At 43.4% G+C, this 20500-nt stretch overlaps 1 protein-coding gene across 1 annotated transcript; it reads left to right on the top strand.

Annotated features, from left to right (window-relative positions):
- The first annotated feature begins 3141 nt into the window (after positions 1-3141).
- LOC125324166 (sulfotransferase 6B1-like) lies at positions 3142-13100 on the top strand. Its single transcript, XM_048299790.1, has 7 exons — positions 3142-3413; positions 5670-5809; positions 6265-6354; positions 7855-7981; positions 10662-10756; positions 11189-11345; positions 12749-13100. Exons 1-7 carry the CDS (start codon positions 3212-3214, stop codon positions 12877-12879), a joined length of 942 nt encoding a protein of 313 aa, XP_048155747.1. The 5' UTR covers positions 3142-3211; the 3' UTR covers positions 12880-13100.
- Positions 13101-20500: the final 7400 nt, after the last annotated feature.

Below are 20500 nucleotides of genomic sequence, written 5' to 3'. Positions count from 1 at the left end.
CCACTGCCTGTTTTCTTTTCCATGTGGTGTCTCATGAATAGAGAGCCTCTGTCCTCTTTGTAGCTGCCCTTTAAGTACTGGAAACTGTGATGAGGTTGTACCTGAGCCTTCTCAACTTTGTGGTCCCCCCTTGGAACACCTCCGGTTTGTCTGTGTCTCTCTTGAAAATGGCTTTATTGAGATAGTGGGATTGTCAAGAGTGATGGTGCGAGACATTACTATACCCAGCTCTATTGTACTGCCATTGGTATTTGCCTCTCTAGACAGAGTATTTCAGACTTGTCCAGAGGCCAACAGCCACCTGTTCTGTAAATAAAAAGCAAAATAAGGTTCTTTCTGTATAGCTGAATTATAAACAGGAAAAAACAGTTTATAGATCCATCACCTAAGCAGATAAGACATAAAACTAAAAGATACACTTGGAAAGAATAAAGTATTCAAAGACTTTTTGCTTCATTCTTCTAAAGCTGGTTGGTTCTGCCTGGACATATGTGGGCATACTGAGTTTTGCAAAGAGATAAGAATGCTAGAAGTTGCTATATATGTTTCTAGAAGTTTAGCTATATATGCTAAATACAGTATTTAGAAAAAATGGATGGATTCAAAAGCAGCACAGCAGAAAGTCCTGGTGCAAACCATCTTTGAACAATTACAGGTTATCTGTAATAAAACAGAAAGGTACCAGATGCCTGGAGGAGAACATAATGATAGCCGTGTTTAAAAACTTGAGAAGGAAGAATCAAAATAGATCACCTTAACTTGATACGTAGAAATGTAGTAGCAAAAATAACGAAGCAACCAACCATGAAACGTTTTGAAGATAATAAAATAGTGAGTATACATCATGTTAAAGCAGTTTGTGATCCTTCTTAAGATAACCTACCTCTTGAATAAGGTACTGACAGAAAATACAAGAGGTGCTAGCATTGGGGAGGGCCTGAAATTATGTGACTAAAAAGACACAAATTTATGTGGAGATGGTAATTGTACAAATGTGGTTAATGAAAGTACTGAAAGTAGACTTATGTTCTTAGAAATTCATACAATAGCAATAAAAGGCATTCAGAAGCATTGTCAGCAGTAGCAATACTTTCAGGAATATCCACTTAGTTACATGGATATTATGAACTTGGTTGCAATAGTATGCTCATGGTCACATTCATATACTGGTTGACAACAAAAATGGGAGGGCAATTAAAGCAATATCCTTTAGTGGTGAGTCCTAGTCATATTCAATATTGTTTTTAACACTGGTGGGCAGACTAATGTCATATACTGTATCATAAATTACTGACATTTAAGTCTGGGGATCAGAATAGAGGGCTGAAAGCACTAGGGAAAATGTCAGAACAATTTGAAACATAACAAATTGAGAAGATTAGGGAACAAAAACTTTAGTAAAGGTAAGTATAAACCACTGTATTTTACAAAGGGAAGCCAAAGGCACAGTTACTTGATGGGGGTAAATCAGTCAGGCAGGAGCTGGCATAAAAAGACCTGAGGAATCACACTCAGCAAGGACTAACATGGTGACAGTTCTAGAAAAAAAAGGCTTAGATCTTATTCTGGCCTTGCTGATCTGATGGAGAACCAGACCATGACCTGTTTCTGCAGTTTATCCTCTCCTGTATCATCCCAAGGCTCAAATTCAGTCCATTTGTGCACTTAACAATCTCACTCTGAAGGACAGAGTTATTCAGAGCATTAACCTCATGTGCCTTTGCTGCATCAGAGATACTGTGTGGGCCCTTGCATTCAGTGGGGTAAGAAGGTGGAAGAATGGAAAAGGCAAGCTACCATGTCAAAAAATTAATGTAGGCAAGGAAACGTGATGGAAATCCCTCAGGATTCAGGAAGCTGGCTCCAAAGAAAATTTCTCAGGCAGCTGACCAGGAAAAAAATGTTAATTTCTTGATGCCCTTAATCTCTAGTACGGGAAAACAGGAGGAAATTTTCCTTTGCATCTCAAAGTTAACACATGGACAAAAAGCTGAAAACAAAAACAAATACAAAGCTTGCAGAAAGCATAATATACGAACAGTGTCTTCAACTTTACTACATTCTCTAGAATGGTAGAGAAAATATTTCCAATAAAATGGTCTATTTTGATGGTTCTGCATTTTGCGAGATCAGAAAAATAATTTGAAATTATTCTTTATAGGTAACTTTAGGCAATCTTCCAAGTCTTACAACTATGACTTTGATTTGACACTTTGTCATGTCTAATTAAGCTTGTGTATAGGTTTACTGAGTGTCTAATATCCATCTATGAAGAAAGAGACAAGGACGTGATACAAGGGTTTGATATATGGGTACTGAACAAGACATGAAAGGGCATCAAGGGCATGAAAGAGAGTGAAAGGACCCTCCACAGGGTAATTTGTCTTCCTGTATTGCCTCTCTCTTGGCATGACCAGTGGAGATACCTATTTCACCATCTCAGCACTCCTTATCTTCTAAAAATGAGTCATTCAGAATACAAATAACAGCCCCATTAGGAACAATTTCACCCAAAGATTAAATTATGGACATGAGGAGAGAGAAACTAAAGTGAAGTAGTACAAGTCGAATTTGATTCACACTAATGACACTAATGCAGAACATAAGTGTTAAAACTTCACCTGCAAGTGACCCCCCTGTAGGATTTGATGACATAAAATACTCAGATGTGAGTACTTCATCAGGAGAAGTCTGGTTTAGGTGGCACCTGTCCTTAGCTCTGGACATTGCCTTACAGTGACTGAATGCAGGACAGAGCCATCACCTGTAAGGAACCTATATTCTGGGATGTGTATCCATTAGTGGAGTCAATAGCAAGCCAGGTTGAGGTCCACTGTCCAGATGTCCACTACATGCTCCTTGTCCAGTTGGCATATTGCACTGCATTGTTCACCAGTTAAAAATATCTCAGGAAATATCCTTTACAGGTCTTTCTTTGGTTTAATTTAACATTTTAAATTCTGTTAGTTGTTGCCCCAATAGTTCCTGTTCTTAGTATCAGTTGCAGCAAAGACCATATATCACTATTGTCAGTCTTCATAGAGTTCTGTAATGCCAAAAGGGGTTAACAGAGTACAGTTAAACAGTGACTTGCACCTTCACCCCTGAGTGAACACCCTCTCCTATTTAATTCGTGTGTTGCGTAGAGCTTTTCTGCATTGTAGAAAGACAGCCTGTATCTGTTTGGGAAGAGTTACACAGGGATACAAACATGACCAGAAACAGTGAAAGAATCATCGAAATAGTGGACAAATGTTTTTCAGAGGCTGACAAGCTGGCGCCAGAAGACATGCTGTTTTCCTACAGAGGTATTTTATACCCACTTACATTTAGCAGCCCGGACACTTTGGAAGCTCTGAAATCCTTTGAAGCCAGGAGTGATGATGTGATTCTAGTAGGTTATCCTAAATCAGGTAAGTGTTTTCTTGACCAGTAGTCAAGTGCACAGTGCTACAATCCAGAAGTTGATTACTTAATGCCATAACTTAACACAGCAGTAATTCCTGAGAAAAGTTTATGACGACATCAGACTTCATAGAATCATGTAAGTCATATCTGGAGTTCAAATAATACAACCCCCTGCTCAAAGCAGGGCAAAAATCTAACCTCTAAAGTTAGGTTTCATTGCTCAAGGCCTTGTCCAGAAGGATTTTGAAACTTTTGAGGATGGAAGATTACCATCCACTGAAATCTTTTGAGTGTTTTCCTACAATAGTGGTTTTTTGGAGGTTGGGTTTGTGTTTGTTTTTACATCAATGAAGTCAGACATCCCCTTGTTGTCAGATAGGTTCTGTCTTCATTATAACCTCCTGTAGTGGAAGACTGCAGTAAGAGTCTCCCATGGCTTCTTTCTTCTATCTCTAGCCTGAGTAAACCAAGCCTTTCTATGCAGTTCATTTGCTCCAGCTCCCAGTAATTTCATGGCAATTCAACCAGACTTTCTCCAGATTCTCAAAACCTTTTCTGGTTCAGTCTAGGAATTGCACACAGTATTCAAATGGTGAACACACCAGTGCCAGCTAAAGCAGGACAATCACATCCCTTGATATTTTAACCACACTTGCTAATGCAAGAAGGTATGTTGTTACCTTACTCTCTGCAAGAGCAAGACAGGGAATATATCCTGCTAATGAGAGCAGAAGTGTGGTTTCCATATTTTTACTGCAAAGCAGAATGCAGGTGATTCTTTGTATCTAAATGGAGGGAAAGACATGAATGCCACAAGGCTTTTTGCATATTTTCTCTCTCTTTCACTGTGGGCATTTCAGACTCCTTAATTTTTTTTCCTATTGACTTTACAGAAATATCTTAATATGTCATTTGCAGAAAAAGAGGAAGTTGATTCTTATCACATCACCTTTGTGTGCAACCTCTAGAGCTGAACATAGGCAGAAATGGTTTATATGCGTGAGGATCCACCTAAACACTGCAGGAGGTGTTAGTTGAAAACTGAGATTTGGCTCTCTGAGCCCAGTCCCTCACCCACAGTTTTGCCAGGTTGCAGAGGCTGAGACAACTAAGCCTGGTGCAAAGATGGTGTCAGGAGCGTGATGGTCTGGTGGCTGGGTTGATGACCCTTCTGCTGCCAGTTATAGAAGCCTAGCTGGGAATTGGGAATGAGGCCGAACTCTGTCAATAGTGAAGAGACCATTAAGCTGAAGCTGGTTGGGAAGAGGGAACAGAGTGTTCCCAAAGACAGCACTGCGGAAGGAGAGCAGAAACAGCCAAAAGATGACTCAGTTGGCCCAGTGCTGGGAGACACACAGCTTGTGAGTAATTTCCACAAGGAGTAGTCTGAGGTAACCAAAAAGTACCAGAGTTGAAAAGAGCAATAGAGGTCTGCTTCTGCTGTGGGATGGGATGTGATTCTGAAGCAAGCAGGGTAGCACTTCACAGTATTTGCTTAATAGCTCTGCCCCTGTTGACCTTTGGCATACCCTTGTTGATTATTATCCAGAGCTGTGATATAACCTCAGCTGGCAACTCACAGGTCAACTCAGTGGCCTCACAGGACCACTCACTCTTTCACCCCTGGCGGGGTGGGGGAAGGAAACAGAATAGTAAAAGTGGGGGGAGTCATGGGTTGAAATAAAGACAGTTAAATAGGTAAAGCAAGAGCTATGTGCGCAAGCAAAGCAAAGTAAGGAATTCATTCTATCCTAGCAGCAATCAAATGTTCAGCCATCTCCAGTGACATGGTAAAACAAGTGCTGTAGCTCTCAGCATCTCTCTTTCCTTCTTCTTCCCTCAAATTTTATTGTTGAGCATGACTCTATATGGAGAGAATATTCCTTGGGTTAGTTGGGGTCAGCTGTCCCATCTATGTCCCCTTTTAATTTCTTGTGCACCTGCAACCTACTCTGGCAGGTCAGTGTGAGAAGCAGAAAAGGTCAACACTGTGTAAGCACTGCTTAGCAATAACTAAAACATCTCCGTGTTATCAACATTGTTTTCAGCACAGATCCAAAACACAGCTTCATATCAGCTACCATGGGGACAATTAATTCCATTGCAGCCAAAACCAGCACACACACTCTTGTTGGAAGGTTACAGTACAACACTGAGCCAAACTGGTTCACTTGAAACCAATCTGACAGGATGCCATCAGCAAGGTTTACGTGAAAAAGTGAAGTTGAATGGATGTCCTACTGGTGTCTTTATTCTTTCAGGAACCAATTGGCTTGAACAAATGGTGAAGGAATTGGCAGATGCCAAATATACAGAAGAGGAAATGAAAGAGAGAATAAATGCTGAGAAGAAGCTAGAGACATTTCAGCGTCTAGAATTTGGGGATCCCGGGATATATGAGGTAAGCAGGAACTGAAAATATTGTCACTGCTCTTCCTACAGGTAGTAATAGCTGAAAGACAATGGCTGATCTCAGAGGTAATGGAGAGTCTAGAGCCTTAACAACAACTATGAGCTGCACAAGTAGCATGTGCTACTGCCCGTAGTTCACAAGGGCCTCGGAGGGGAGGCAGGGCTGAGAAGCCACAGGGCCCTCCTGCCATAGGTCCAGTGAGTTTGATTAGTAAGACCTTTTTCTTGGGTGTCCTGTCTTCAAGCCTGTGTCATGTGAAATGGTGCTTGGTGGCAGAGGTTGGCAGAAGCCTAAACCACCTACAGTGCATCCCTGTGGGTTTCCCAAGAGATAAGCTACTTCTCTGGTCTCACCTTTTCTTATAATCCACAATTACTGAAAAGGCACAACTCACTGAATAATCTACTTCTGTCCTGTCACATTTCTATCCACTTTCTTTAAAGAGGATGAAGCAGCTGCCTTCCAGAAGAATTATAGTGACCCATCTGAGACCTGATCTCCTGCCTCCATCCATTTTCCAGAGCAAGGCTAAGGTGAGTCTTCTCTTTGCCTCACCCTGCAAAAGCTTTCCACCCTAAATCAGCTTTCCTCTGTGTGAGATGTCTTTTCCGCATTTTCACCTGAGCTGGTCAATACGCAGCCACATTTCCAAGGTTGAAGATACAGCTCTGTGTGCCAAGGCTGTGAACAATCATCCTCTCCCAGCAGCAACTTTGCCAACTCAAGAGGTTACTATTGGTGGGCTTGTTGCTGAGTGTCACTGCCCCTTCAGGTCTCCTTCAGAAAGATGCTTCCATGTTTGTGGCAGAAAAATGAGCAAGGCAAGCAGTAATTCTGTCTGTTTTAACTTGCCTTCAAAACCAGGGTACCTGTGGAAAGCCCACCACAGGCTGGGGCCAAGATAATCTTAGATGGGAATTACTGCAGAGAGAAGCTAGGATATATTTACAGAGTGTTTGTGGCTCTCCTGTCCAGTAGATTGTGAACTAATTTCTCTGGATTGGAACTAGGTCAGGACTGTCTCAAGGGAATCACTGAAAAGCTTCTTCTTTTCAGCCTGAAGCTCACATTAGCAACAAGTGATCTGCCAAAGCTCTGGTTTCTTGCTCAAGAAAAGGGATTAGACCAGAATTGTATAGTGTGGTGAATTTTAGTGGACAAGTAAGCTTGCAGACAACACCAAGATGGGCAGGAATGTTGATTTGCTGGAGGGTAGGAAGGTTCTGCAGAGGGATTTGGACAGATAATGCGCTGAGGCCAATTGTATGAGGTGAAATAAGGTAAATACTGTGTCCTACAAAATGGGGATCACAACAATCCCATGCACCACTAAAGGCTGCGGGCAGTGTGGCTGGAAAGCTGCCCAGTAGAAAAGGACCTAGGGGTGCTGATTAACAGTGGCCAGAAGTGTGCCTGGGTGGACAAGAAGGCTAATGGCATCCTGGCTTCGATCAACAACAGTGTGGTCAGCAGGATTGTCCCCCTGTACTTCCCATTGGTGAGTGACACACCTTAAGTCCTGTGTCCAGTTTTGGGCCTCTCACTACAAGGACGACATTGAGGTGCTGATATATGCCCAGAGAAGGGCAATGGAGATGGTGAAGCGTTTGAAGCACAAGTCTTAGGAGAAGCAGCTGAGGGAGCTGGGGTTGTTTAGTCTGCAGAAAAGGAGGTTCAGGGGGACCTTACCACTCTCTACATCCACCTAAAGGGAGGTTGTAGCCAGGTGGGGCTTGGTCTCTTCTCTGAGTAACAAGTGACAAGACAGGAGGAAATGGCCTCAAGTTGTACCAGAGGAGGTTTAGATCTGGATATTAGAAAAACTTTATTCATAGAAAGGATTGTCGAGCATTGGAACTGCTGCCGGGGAAGTGGTTGAGTCACTGTTCCTGGAGGTATTTAAAAGACATGTAGATCTGGTACTTATGGACATGGTCTAGTGATGGACTATATTTCTGTGATTCAATGATTGTATGTGATGTGTTGAGAAGATGGCATTTTGGTCAGTCAGATTATGTGTTTTCTTCCTCTAGATCCTTGTGCTAGTTCGGAACCCCAAGGACACGGCTGTCTCCTATTACCACTTCTGCAACGACCTACCCGCGCTGCCATCGTCCACCTCTTGGGATGAGTTCTTTGCAGACTTCATGAATGGAAAATGTACTTTGCCCTACCTCCCCTGGCATTTCTCCTAACATGAGTGGCATACACAGGGCCCTGGGCATGAGAATCATACTGTGACATACCTTACCAAGGCACTCCCAGAGCAGGCAGACAGGCCCCTGTTATGGCAGAAACAGGGAGTAGCAGAGAACCAGAGTTTTGTCTCACTTAGAATGGAGAAATCATGAGAAAGCTTTAGCCTGACTTTTCCCTTCCCACAAGAGAGCTTGTTGATTGCGGTATCAAGTGGCTGGACCTGGGGCATTCTGCACTGACCTCAGGAGAAAGAACAGACATGTTGAGCTGGTCACCCTTCACCATTCTAATGCCTCGCTTAGAAAGCTGTCTGGGCTGACTCCTGTTGCAGTGGGGATCCTGCAACACGCATATATCAAACCAGGAGTCCCGTGGAAAGGAAATATATACGGACAGACAGATTCTTGATAGCTGTTTCAGAGATGTTTACTTCTCCAGCCGCATGGCCGGGGCTCTGCCCAGGAACTGCTCCAGTCACGGGACCAAGGGTCCTTCTGCCCGCGCAGGGAACACAAACCAACCAATGGGAACGAGGCTGAGCAGGGGCAGGGAAACCCCGTGTCTGTGCCCTCAGGGCCCCTCTCCCAGGGCTACACGGCGGGGGAGGGACCCCAACACCTCACCCGTTTTATTTTAATAAAAGGAGAATGAAAACAACTGGATAAACATAACAAGAGCAGTTTCAAAACAAAACAAACCACCCTCCTGCGTCTTTAAATGTCCAAACAGATTCTGTGGAACATCTTAGGGCTGACAGAAGGGAGACAGAACTCTCTGAGCATGCTTTGTGGGGAAACTGAGGCAGGAGAGGGTTTAACTTCTTCCCTCCCCCTTTTCATCCCCCACTCGGCATTGGAAAGGGATTTTTGGGGAAACAATTGGCAAAAGCATGGTTTTGTGAGGGAAACCATGGATGAAAAAACGGATTGGGAATACACTGGGGGTAATAGGACATAGGGTAAAAGGGAAAGGTGGGATTAGGAAAGGGAAACTGTAGGGGGGACTTACAATAGAGATACTGTCTAACATGACTACGATTTTTTGCATATATACTGCCTTTTACAGGAACACCATCAGGCCCAGTGACCTGCGATGCTTGTAACCCTTTTCTCCCTAGTACAATATTAAATTCCACCACCTCTCCATCTCCCAAGCTTGGGATCAATTTTTCAGGGTTATTCTTTTTAATAGCAGTTCTATGCACGAATATGTCTTGCTGGTTGTCACACCTTGTTATAAAACCATAATTTTGCTTAACATTATACCATTTTACTATCCCTAAGGTCTTAGTTACTATGATCTTTTCCTTTTTCCGAGTGGCTGCTGTTTTCTGTCTCGCTGCGTCTTTGCTCTCTCTTTCGGTCGCTCCCGTGTTGGAATTGTCGGGGCTGCTGGTGCCTGCGCGCTCTTCCCGGGGTCGCGCTTGGGGCCGCGCGGGCCGGGCCGGGCCCCGCCGCTCAGTTCTCCGTGCGTCGCCTCCTCTGGTCGCAGCTTCGCTGCCGCTGCCGGGCACTGTACCCACGTCTCGGCTGGGCCCCCGAGCGATGACCCCCCCGCGCCCTGCTCCAGCGCGCGTCTCGGCTGGGCGCGGCTCCGTTCCACCGCCATCGCCGCCAGCCGCCGCCCGCGCGCCGCCCCTCTCGGCCGGGCGTTCACGGGGCTCGCTCCACCACGCGCTGCGCGTGGCCGGGCGGGCACCGCCGGGTCCCGCCGCTCCCCGCTCCGCCGCCGACACTGCGGCTCGCGTGGCTCCGCCCGCGCGCGGGAACTGCCTCGCTGCTGCTCGCAGAGCGCTCGGTGCACGTGGCCTGGGCCGCACGGTCCCTGCGCCAGGCTTCCCTTCACCAGGACACAGCTGACATTGCTCAACAGTCTCGGTAACTAAATAATATTCACGAAAATATTCTTCCATCGGCATATATTTTGACTCCAGTATTAACTGTGTCCAAACGGTTTTCCAAAAGCCCTTGGTAAGAATTAAATCCCAAGAAACATAGAAAAAGTTCTTAAACAACCATGCCAGGAAGTGTTTCAGTTCTTTTTGAGCTTGAATCAAGCTAAAATTTACAAATCGTTGTTCAAGAATCATTTTAAGTTTAAGATAAATGTCCATATGCGGCTCTGAGAGCCAAGAGTCTTCCCACGGTTCCTCCATAGTTTAGATATGGAATAGCAAAGCAAAACCAAGAAGAGGAATCCAAAGTTTCCAGGGTTTACTCACACAAATCAGTCGCTTAGGGATCGGGGATCGTTCTGCTCTCAATTTTCCACCATTTGTTGCAGTGGGGATCCTGCAACATGCATATACCAAACCAGGAGTCCCGTGGAAAGGAAATATATACGGACAGACAGATTCTTGATAGCTGTTTCAGAGATGTTTATTTCTCCAGCCGCATGGCCGGGGCTCTGCCCAGGAACTGCTCCAGTCACGGGACCAAGGGTCCTTCTGCCCGCGCAGGGAACACAAACCAACCCATGGGAACGAGGCTGAGCAGGGGCAGGGAATCCCCGTGTCTGTGCCCTCAGGGCCCCTCTCCCAGGGCTACACGGCAGGGGAGGGACCCCAACAGACTCCTCTCATTTGGTTAAGGGCCTGTATTGGGGAGTACTCTAGACAGCTATGCCTCTTCTTTGTCTGCAGTGGCCTGGGGATCCTACTTTGACTACCTAGTGGAATGGAACAAATACATTGACAATGAGACGATCATGACAATAAGCTATGAGGAACTCAAAGAGGTGTGGCATTTCACCCAGCTCTTCCTTGATGAGTGTGTTGTGCATTCCTCCCAATATGTATGGGTGTGGGGAAGTGGAAACTCTTGGGGCAAGTCTGTCTGCCGCTTTAGAAGGGTGTGTCTTTCTGAGCTACTAATTTATGTTTGGGGGAAGCCCATGGAGGTTAGGAGGAGGATAGCCTTGCCTATTTGTGAAAGGGGTTAAATCTGGCAGAAGCATAGATTTTAGGAAAGAAGAAAAGGCCTTGAAACTGAGGTCAGCATGTGTAGGTTTCCTGGCCTGAAGGGTTTTCTCTTAGAGCTCTTGGAATTCCTTGGTGACACTGTGGGAGGGAGCTTCCTCTGCTGGGCTTCCCACAGGGTTCTGGCTCCATGCCACAGCCACAGTGTCAAATCTTTTGGTTTCACCTCTGTGCTATGTTCCTTTGGGCAGGACCCTATAGTGGGGATGAAAAAGATTGCTTCCTTCTTTGGATTTTCCCTTTGTGAAGAAGATTTTCCTAGAATTGCCAAGAAGACCAGTTTCAAAGCTATGAAAGAGAAATCCAATGAAACCCATGGAAAGTTTGGGGACGTCCTTTTCCGGAAAGGTAAGTCTCTGCAAATGGAGATGTACCTTCCGAAGCAGAACTCTGGAAGGAGTTTTGAGTATGCTTCTCTGTTGCAGTGGGGATACTGCAACATGCATATATCAAACCAGGAGTCCCGTGGAAAGGAAATATATATGGACAGACAGATTCTTGCTAGATGTTTCAGAGATGTTTATTTCTCCAGCCGCACGGCCGGAGCTCTGCCGAGGAACTGTTCCAGTCATGGGACCAAGAGTCCTTCTGCCCGCGCAGGGGACACAAAACAACCAATGGGAACGAGGCTGAGCAGGGACAGGGAATCCCCGTGTCTGTCCCCTCAGGGCCCCTCTCCCAGGGCTACACGGCAGGGGAGGGACCCCAACACTTCTCTACTTAGCCATGAACTCACTGGACTGTCTGGGTGAGCTCTCTCCTCTCGTGCCACCTGTACAAAAAGATTCTGCTGTTGATAAGGTCTGGGGGCTGTGTTTGAGAAACTTATAAGAGTGCCAGTCTTAATGTCCTGAGTCATTGCTTCCATGCTTCCATTGCTGTCTTTTTCTCTGGCAGCCCTGGTTAGTTAGGTAAGTGAGGTACAAAGGTGGGGGCTAACAATGGTGAGGTTATGCCAAAAATTACACACCAACTCTGCCTGGGCTCCATGGTTACTCATTGCAGAGGGGTCATGGTGCAGCTCTTTCCTGTTGTTCAGGTGATGAGGCTGCATGTGCACTTCATGAAAGTCAGCCTTTGAAGGAGGTGTGCTAATTGGACAAGAGTCTCTTGAACCTGAAGGGAATGCATTGCTCACTGCTCTGCTGGCCTCACAGGCATCTTCCTGTTGCCTACTCAGCAAGAGCTTTGTATGCCTCCTCTCAATGGACATATCAGTGGTGACCCCAGAGATGGTCTCTCACAGATGTGGGACCAAAGTCAGAGTTCTGGCAGCCCACCTGCTCCCCATGACCTCAAGACTCTCGTTTCTGAATACTGCAGGCATGAGCTTTTTAAAATCCATTTCCTTCACCATGCCTTGGAGGAAGAGGGATTTAGCCGCTCTCCTCTCTACCACCTACCACAAAATAATTTCCCCCTTCAGAGGAAGTAATTCACAAATGAGCTTTCTTTTGTGAAAAAATCAGATTCCTCTTTTTCTGTGTAAAAGCTTCGTGAAATCACCTTGAAAATCCCCCTCTGGGGAAGGAGGCATTGCAGGCAGCCCACCAGCAATGCTCCCTGTTGTCTGGCTACAGCCTTTGCTTCTGATCTTTGCTATCTTTGCTCTCTGAGGCAATCAGACCTCTCAGGGCAATAAATATGATCTTTCCTGCCTTGTGTAGTCAATGACTCTGCCCCATTGCCACCTAGATATTATTTTCTCTCAGGAGCATCTTCCTTCAGTTTTTGGTACTTGTTGTACACAGGGATTGTTGGAAACTGGAAAGACCTCTTCTCTAAAGCTCAGAATGAAGAAATGTTCCGGAAATTTCAAGAGTCCTTAGGAGGAACAAAGATGGCAGCAAAGATAAAATATGATGTGTACTGCAAGGCCTGAAAATAAGCAAATGAATAGCATTACAGCAAGTCATGTTCCAAAGGTGTTTCTCCAAAGGTGGATAGTACCCATTTTTCCTTCCCATGAGAGAAGAGAGAAACCCCTCTGAGAACTACCTGGCACCTCCAAGGACTTGGTAATTTGGTAATTCTTCAGTGTGCCCTTGGTCTCGAACTTGTACTTTGATTGATGTAACCAAATAAAATGTGTGTGGCCCTCAAGTGAATGCCTGGCATCCTTTCAGGCGAGAGATGGTGCACAGACATCATAGCACCAGCCTGGTGGCATCCTTGTGTCTGCTTTGTGGCCTGAAATGGTGAATGAGGCCCCTGCAGGTTTTGGTGGTGAGGCAGAGGCACCAACACAGAGCCTCTCCTCTGGCAAAGAGTGGACTTGACATGGATATATGGTGTGGGTCTGAACCACCAAATGTCTGTCTACAGGTAGAATATGTTAGTTTGGGTTTAGAGCCATCATGGCTACCACAGTGTCGGCAGGTCAGAAAGACCTTTGACACTTTGGCAAACTCCACACATTGGTATGGCAAAGGGCGGAACTTCTCAAGCTCAAAGAGCCACGAACTCATAAGTAATGAACAGCTATATGCTTTCTAGAGTGTTTTGCTCCTGTTGGACTCTCTGGGAAGGTAAGTGGCAAGTAGGAAGAACTGTGACATTCAAATGGGAGGATTGAAGGAAAGAAGCCCCTTGATGACCCTAAGCTAAACAAGCTGAACTATGAGAGTGGCATTTATCTGACAATAAATACACTTACACTACACAGGGTGTAAATACACTTACACTACACCCTCCTTGTGGATGTCAATGTCCTTGCTACATCTATGCAGAATGTGTTGCTTGACCCCTTGTCACAACCAGTCTTTTGGAAAACCAGAAAAGCCAAGGAAGTGTCTGTCCGACAAACAGAATTCAGTTCCTTGGAAGAGGGAACTGTGTTCTTAGATAGATTTACCTGCAGGACTCTTAACACTGAACTAAGATTAAATACTGAGTAACCAGCAACCACAAATGTAATTAACAAAATTGGGAAATTGTTAAGTCCCTGTCAAAGTGCTGACTGTCCCTGCACAGCTCCTGGGGACTGCCCCTACCCTGCCCACAGCCCAGGACCCCATGTCAACCACTGTTCCAGGCTCTCAGCCCCTTCTCCAGTGATGCCACAGCAGGGTCAGGTTTCAGCTCCTCACAGTCTGCCCTGCCTGGCCACCAGCCCTGCCAACCTGGACCCATCCGCAGACCCACATCCTGGCTGATCTGCAGCCCATCATCGCCTTCCCCAGGAGAGTGTCTGATGCCTGGGCTGGGGCTGCCCAAGTGCACCCCACTGCTGTGCACCTGGCTGGACAGTGGGATGGGCTCTGACTGCCATGCCCTACCTCCCCTGTCTCTGTGACAGGGATAATGGGGAGTGCTGCAGATTCAGCACTGAAGGGGCACTCAAAGCCTGCTTCCCAGGCAGATTTTCTAAATGTCTGTGCAAGAGCTGCCCATGTGAAATTGCCCTGCGTGAAGTATGTTTGTTTGAACCTGATGATTCTGGGTTTGTAGGGTTTCATTTCCAGAAGAGCAGGACTTCTTCTTGTTCTGGGCTTCCATGGATGAAAAGAGGCAAGCCACCATGACCCATAATTTTTGGAATTAGCAACACTTTTACCTATTACTTAGTACAGACCCTATACTTATGGCAATATCAAAAGCTATCTAGAGAACAGAAAACAGTGTGTAATCTCAGTGTCTGCAAGTTGAACAAGGGTTAAAAAAGGGAGCAAGCCTGACCAGAAATGGAAAACAATCACTGAAATATTCAAAAGGCTTTTTTTTAAGATAAAGAGGTGACATCTTAAGGTCTGTTGGTTTGGTTTTTTCTTCTGCAAAGTTTTTTTGCAGCCTAAGGTCCCTTACCAGCCCAGAAACTTTGAAAACTCTGACTCCCCTGTAAACCAGAAGTGATGATATGATTCTCACCAGCTTTCCTAAAATGGGTGAGTCTTTCTTGCTTGATGAAGTGTCCACTGCTGCAGTACAGAATTGTGTGCCTGCACATAACACAGCAATAATATCCATGACAGATTAGTGACGACTTCAGACTTTTGTGGAGGCACAGGAGCAGGGGTTGTTCTATGGAGGAAGGCAGAGGGTGCTTCCACAGGCTTTCTTCATTGTAGGATGTAGGTAATTTCTTGGTGCTGGGTGGAGGTATAGGCACACCTGTGAGCCAGACTCCTGGACCCTTTTCCTCTCCCTTCTAATGCCTTTCAGTCCCAGCATTTGGTTTTACTGGTTACATTCACGTTTTCTCCAAATCACTTAGAGAAACAACTTAACAGGATATTTGATGGGAAAAAAAAAAAAAAAAAAAAAAAAGAAAAAAGAAGGCGTTTATATTTTATCTGCATTACATCCCCTTAATGCTCCACTTGATTTTTTTTCTCAGACAGGAAAGGTATAAAATCATCTTATGCAAATATCATAGGTATTTTAGAGATAATTTGATGTTTGAGTTGTAGCATCTCAAATTTCCAACCAATCTTAAAAGAACTATGCTAGAAAATGCTTTATGTGACTTATTCTAAATAAAATGTCATCAAGATTCAACTCAGTTAGATGATGTGGTGGTGAATTATGAGTAAGGTGAGAGGGATGCAGCCTAACTTTCAGGTCTAGAGAGGGAAAGGGCTTTTGGCTTCCAAACAACATTTTTTCACAGAAATTATTGCAATATGACTTGGGGAGATGAGCTCAGACTCTTTCAATGGTTAAAAGGATGAAACTGGATTTGGTTATTAGGAGACAATGCAGTGGTTGCACAGAAACACTTCTGAAAACTAGTAAATGCCTTGGATGGAACCTAAATCCTTCTAGTCTTGAAGACTGCTTCTTTTGACTGATTCTTCCAATTTTTTAAAAATGTCTTTTCAGAAATTGGTCAATTGTATTTCCTTTTGACTAAATTGTCATTCCAGGCTGGTTTGGATTTACTTCTAGAAATACAGTCATCAGTTTCAGCTGATGTTGCGCTACTTAAAGGATTTCCTTCTTCTGACCTGTCAGTCTAAGTATGCTTATGGGTGTACAAGCTGGAAACCATGACTATAATGAAAGTCCCTTCCTAAGGCACGCAGTTTTAAATATTTTTCCTTTGTTTTATTTAGTTTCATCTATAGGTCATGGAACTATCTTTTTCTAGTAAAATGCTTACTTTGTATTCACTTCAAGTCCCATTAAAGAGAATGAAAAAATTCCAGAAGATAATTCAGTCTCATGTCTTGCCCCATTTGTGCTTTTTCAAAGCAAGGCTAAATCATTTTTATCTAATCTGAAACTATATAGCATTTTCATACAGATTAGTTTTTAATTTCCTGTGTAAAATGTATTTTCTGGGGGGTGATTATACATTTCTCAATGTGAAGTGATAAACTTCACTTACATTTACAAAGACTAAGGACACACATTCTTTTTCGGTCGTGGCTCCACAGGCTACTGTTGCCTTCACTCATCCCTGCCAAAGACAAACGTTCCCTCAAATTTCTTTGGGGAGCTGCTCCCTGGCCTCTTTCATCCCAAATAATCCAGACTAGGACATCTTTAAACTAACTGTGAAAGGATCTTGAGTTGTCCAAAGCTTAGAGGTGTGCCTAACTAGACCTGTTTTTCACAGTGGACAGACCATAATCACTGAGAAGACTGTAAATTTCTAAAGGCTACATTTACATTTAGCCAGTCAATGTTTAAAATACAGAAACTCAGTTTCTTCTGAGTGAGAACATAATAATATAATAGACCTTTCTCCTCACATTCTTTGTCTCAGTCCAGCAGCACTTTGTGGCATTTTGGGTTGCAGCAGGCCCCATGCAGGCTGAATATTCCTACGAAATCTGAGCTCATGGCTGCCCCAAAGGCTAGGCTTACTTCCCTCTTCTGACTGTTGTCTGCTCCTTCTTTTTCATGAGCTCTTGTGTTAGTCAGACACCCCCAGCTTTCTGAAGCAGCACAAAACACTCACTTTTGGTGGCAGCAAGCTGTCAGATTGACCCAGCTGTCTTGCACAACCGCACCCTTGGTGCCTCTGGGTCACTAAGAAAGAATTTCTCTCTTGCTTCAAAGACTTGGCTCTGTCATTTTCTGCTTCTTTCAGGCATCTGCTAATATCTGCCCTTGCTGCAGGCTTCCTCCCCACTGGGTCATGCCCTCATGCTCCAAAAAACTTTCCCAGCTCAGGGCCCTCCTTCACACAGAGCAGGGCAGGCACAGCAAGGCAAAGGGGCAACCTCCTGGCTAGCCACTGAAAGGGAGCAGGGGACACTGAAAGGACACAGCACTCTGTGTATGCACTGATATATAGCATCCCTCTCCCTCATACCCAGCCAGGGGCAGCAGTGGTTGCAGATATACTGGAAATCACAGTATTTTGGGCTGGGGGGGAAAACTGGACTTCTTTCTGTAAGGAGGGCTTTGGACCCCAGTTCAGTGGTCATCATTTCAGGTTTATTGCATTCCCTCTGGTTGTCTTACCAAGAAACTCAATTGTTATTTGAAAAAGACAGAATTTATATCTTGTTTTACAGAAGCATCTTACTAAGAAAGGTGTGCATTCATTGTTTTTCAAAACAATATTGACAATTTTCAAAATGTTAAACATATATATTTTCTGGGTATTTAGCATCTTTTTCTTAGCCACTCAGTTGCATACTTATGGGGTTTTTTTCATATTAGGTCCAGAACATCAAAGATAAAGCCATTTACTTCAATTTTTACTTGTCCTCCAGGATAAGTACTTCACAGCTTTATGAATGGGAAAGGTGCTTCCCATTCTCTAGAAAGATGTTCTGATTATCAGCATGTACACATAAAAATAGTTGTAGCCAAAGCCAGCCTAGTTTTTTGGCAATGAACAGAAAAACAGATTTTGAACTTGTGTTTGGCAGAAACTGCATTTTCTGACACTGTGTTATATAGGTCTTTCCACCAGAAAAGTACTCAAAAAACTTTAGCCCTGAATTCTCCCCTCCTTGAAATACTTCTCATGTATTGTTTTTAAGGTTCCAAAGACACAGATGTGGTTCTGCACTGAACCTCTCCTAGCAAGTGACTGAACCGGTGTTTAATGATGGGGGCTGGTTCTGTGCCTTCAGCTTCTTCTCTCCAGCTGATGCACTTTGGCTGCTGCAGCGGGAACGTGATGAGGGGAACGGTGGAGGGAAGACACTGTACCCTCTTCACTGATTCCTGTGTACTTTCCTACCTACTTCCAACTTTCTGATGGCTGATAAGAAGCAGATCTGGGCTGCCTGAGCAATGTTCACTCGTAAGAGAACCCCTCTGTCTGGGATCCTAAGGAAAAGGGAAGGATGGACTGAAACGTCAGGACAGGTTGTATCTAGTCCTCAGACTTCTTGTTGGACAGTGTTTTCTAGGCCTTATTTTTTTAAAGACATGTAATTGTTTACAAACTGTGAAAAGCACAACATCAGAGCAATCAAAATGGTGTTATTACCTGAAGATTTGTTTATATTAATAGAAAAAGAAACCCATAAAAAATATGCTTCTTTTGTATGATTCAGTAAGTGTTTATTGAAGTCCTGGGATCAAAAGAAAAAAATTTTCACCAAGACTGTATGCATCAGTATGGACAGTTTCATTCATTCTCCTTGCTTGAAAAAAAATATCAATTACCTATTTTTGAGGCTTTGTTGTTGCTATTTGTAAATATTTCAAAGAAAAGACATGTTGAGTACTACAACCTGCATTAAATGGAGCAGTAAAAATTTTGAGTGGCAATTTTTTTGAGGGGAGAAGGGTATAACATGACAGTGAGAAATACTATTGTCATGAAAGAACTCATGTTCAAAAATACAGAGATCAAAGGTTCAAGAGGACACAGACTTAGAGACATAGATGATATTAATTATACCACAGACATATATGCTAAAATATTTGAAGAATTCATTCAGAAGGTTCTTCCAGGACTGAAACCTAATAAAGCACCTCTGAGTATCCAGCTAATATAGAAGATACTTTTTTTGTCTTATTCCTCCATAGATAGTTTACTGTAAAGAAAATTAAATACAGCCCAGGAGCTAGGAACAAGTCAGAATTCAATCTGTTATTTATCCCAGCTAGTGCTTGGATATTGTGCTTCATTGCTCTTCTGTTTCTGAATCCTTGCTTCATAGTCCAGGTCCTACAGCTGAATATAAATCTTATGTTATGAAAGGAAGGTAGTGGTGAAGAAGAAGAAGAAACCCTTTCTTCTCTACCTAATGTATCTATGCTTTCACTGTTCCTGAATACTTCTTTCTCTTCAACACTGGCTTGGGAATTTACTTGCCTATGCAGTTGAGTGAAACAGGCATTTCAGTGATGAATATCTAAAGTCAATAAGCTATGAGGAATCAAAGGAGGTGGGGTTAATGTTATTTAAAGTAAAGCATATTTCAACTTTTAGTCAGAGTACTACTGAAATCATGTACTGCAGGTCATAATGACCCATTAAGATCAGTTCAATGATGCTTCAAAATAGAAATGGCCAGGAAATTGCTGTTCCTTCAAGTGACATTAAAATAATGCATATTTATGCAATACAGTTATTGGCTTTTATTGAAAATTGAAATATTAAAACATATTTTTGGGGAAAAAAATGGAAAATTTTGCATAAAGTTTCTATTAGTCAAAAGCCTTTTTTCTTGGAAAACATTTTGGCAGGAGCTCTTAACATATACATTGAAATGCATTTAGAAACACTAAAAATTTGGTTTGGATATGACATAATTCTAATTAAATCCTTTGGCAAAGGAGCAATTTTCCTAACTTCAAGCAAAGAGCATACTAAAGAAGACGGGCTTCACAAATAAAAGCATTTTTTTATTACAAACCATGTGTCCAGTGCTCTCTGTAATGATTCTTGGCACCCAAAGTATGCACATCTACACATAGATGTAAATCCCCAGTCTGTTGACAGAATCAGGACAAGCCCTAGAGGTTCACTTTCTTTCCTAAATTGTCTGGAATATGTTGGCCATGTATGAGTTGTCAGTGACCTAATTTTCAAAATTACAGAGCATTTATTTTCTACCTATTTTATAGGTATCAATAGATGGTGATAGCATGAAACAGCTCTTAAAATCAGACTAGTTGATGTATCTTATGTTAAGATACATAAGGTATTTTGGAAAGAAATTTTGCCCAATATGGCTTTTTTTTTTTTTTTTAATATCAAACATATTGTCATGGAATTTAAATTATAAGACTGGAATGAAAAGTTAACTATAAAATATGGATCCTATAGATGGAATTGAAAACTGCATTGCAGTAACATGAAATATGCATTTGGCAAAAGTATTTAACTACTGCTTGCATGTGTTCTCTCCTATTGGCTTTACTACAGATTAAAAATGTCTTCTAAGTGTTTTCTTCAAAAAGTCTGAAAAATTTTTGAGCACATAGGGGATGCTACCCCACCATCTGTCATCCTGCTTCCTTAGTTCAGTCTCTCCCTGTCCACTGGGGTCAGTTTCCTGGGAAACATGCTTTTGGCTCGTGACCCTGTGTCTTCCTGGAACACTTACTCTAACAAATACAGAATCATAAGCGGCGTCAGTGAA

The sequence above is a fragment of the Corvus hawaiiensis genome, chromosome 3 (assembly GCF_020740725.1).
Source record: "Corvus hawaiiensis isolate bCorHaw1 chromosome 3, bCorHaw1.pri.cur, whole genome shotgun sequence".
Classification (NCBI taxonomy): domain Eukaryota; kingdom Metazoa; phylum Chordata; class Aves; order Passeriformes; family Corvidae; genus Corvus; species Corvus hawaiiensis.
The sequence above is the reverse complement of the archived record's forward strand: the minus strand, read 5'-3'. Positions and strand labels throughout refer to the sequence as shown.

Excerpts from the sequence above, each read along its gene's own strand:
- LOC125324166 (XM_048299790.1), top strand. The coding sequence starts at position 3,212 with ATGACCAGAAACAGTGAAAGAATCATCGAAATAGTGGACAAATGTTTT. Across the intron at positions 10,757-11,188 it reads GCTATGAGGAACTCAAAGAG|GACCCTATAGTGGGGATGAA; the intron begins GTGTGGCATTTC and ends TCCTTTGGGCAG. Across the intron at positions 11,346-12,748 it reads GGACGTCCTTTTCCGGAAAG|GGATTGTTGGAAACTGGAAA; the intron begins GTAAGTCTCTGC and ends TGTTGTACACAG.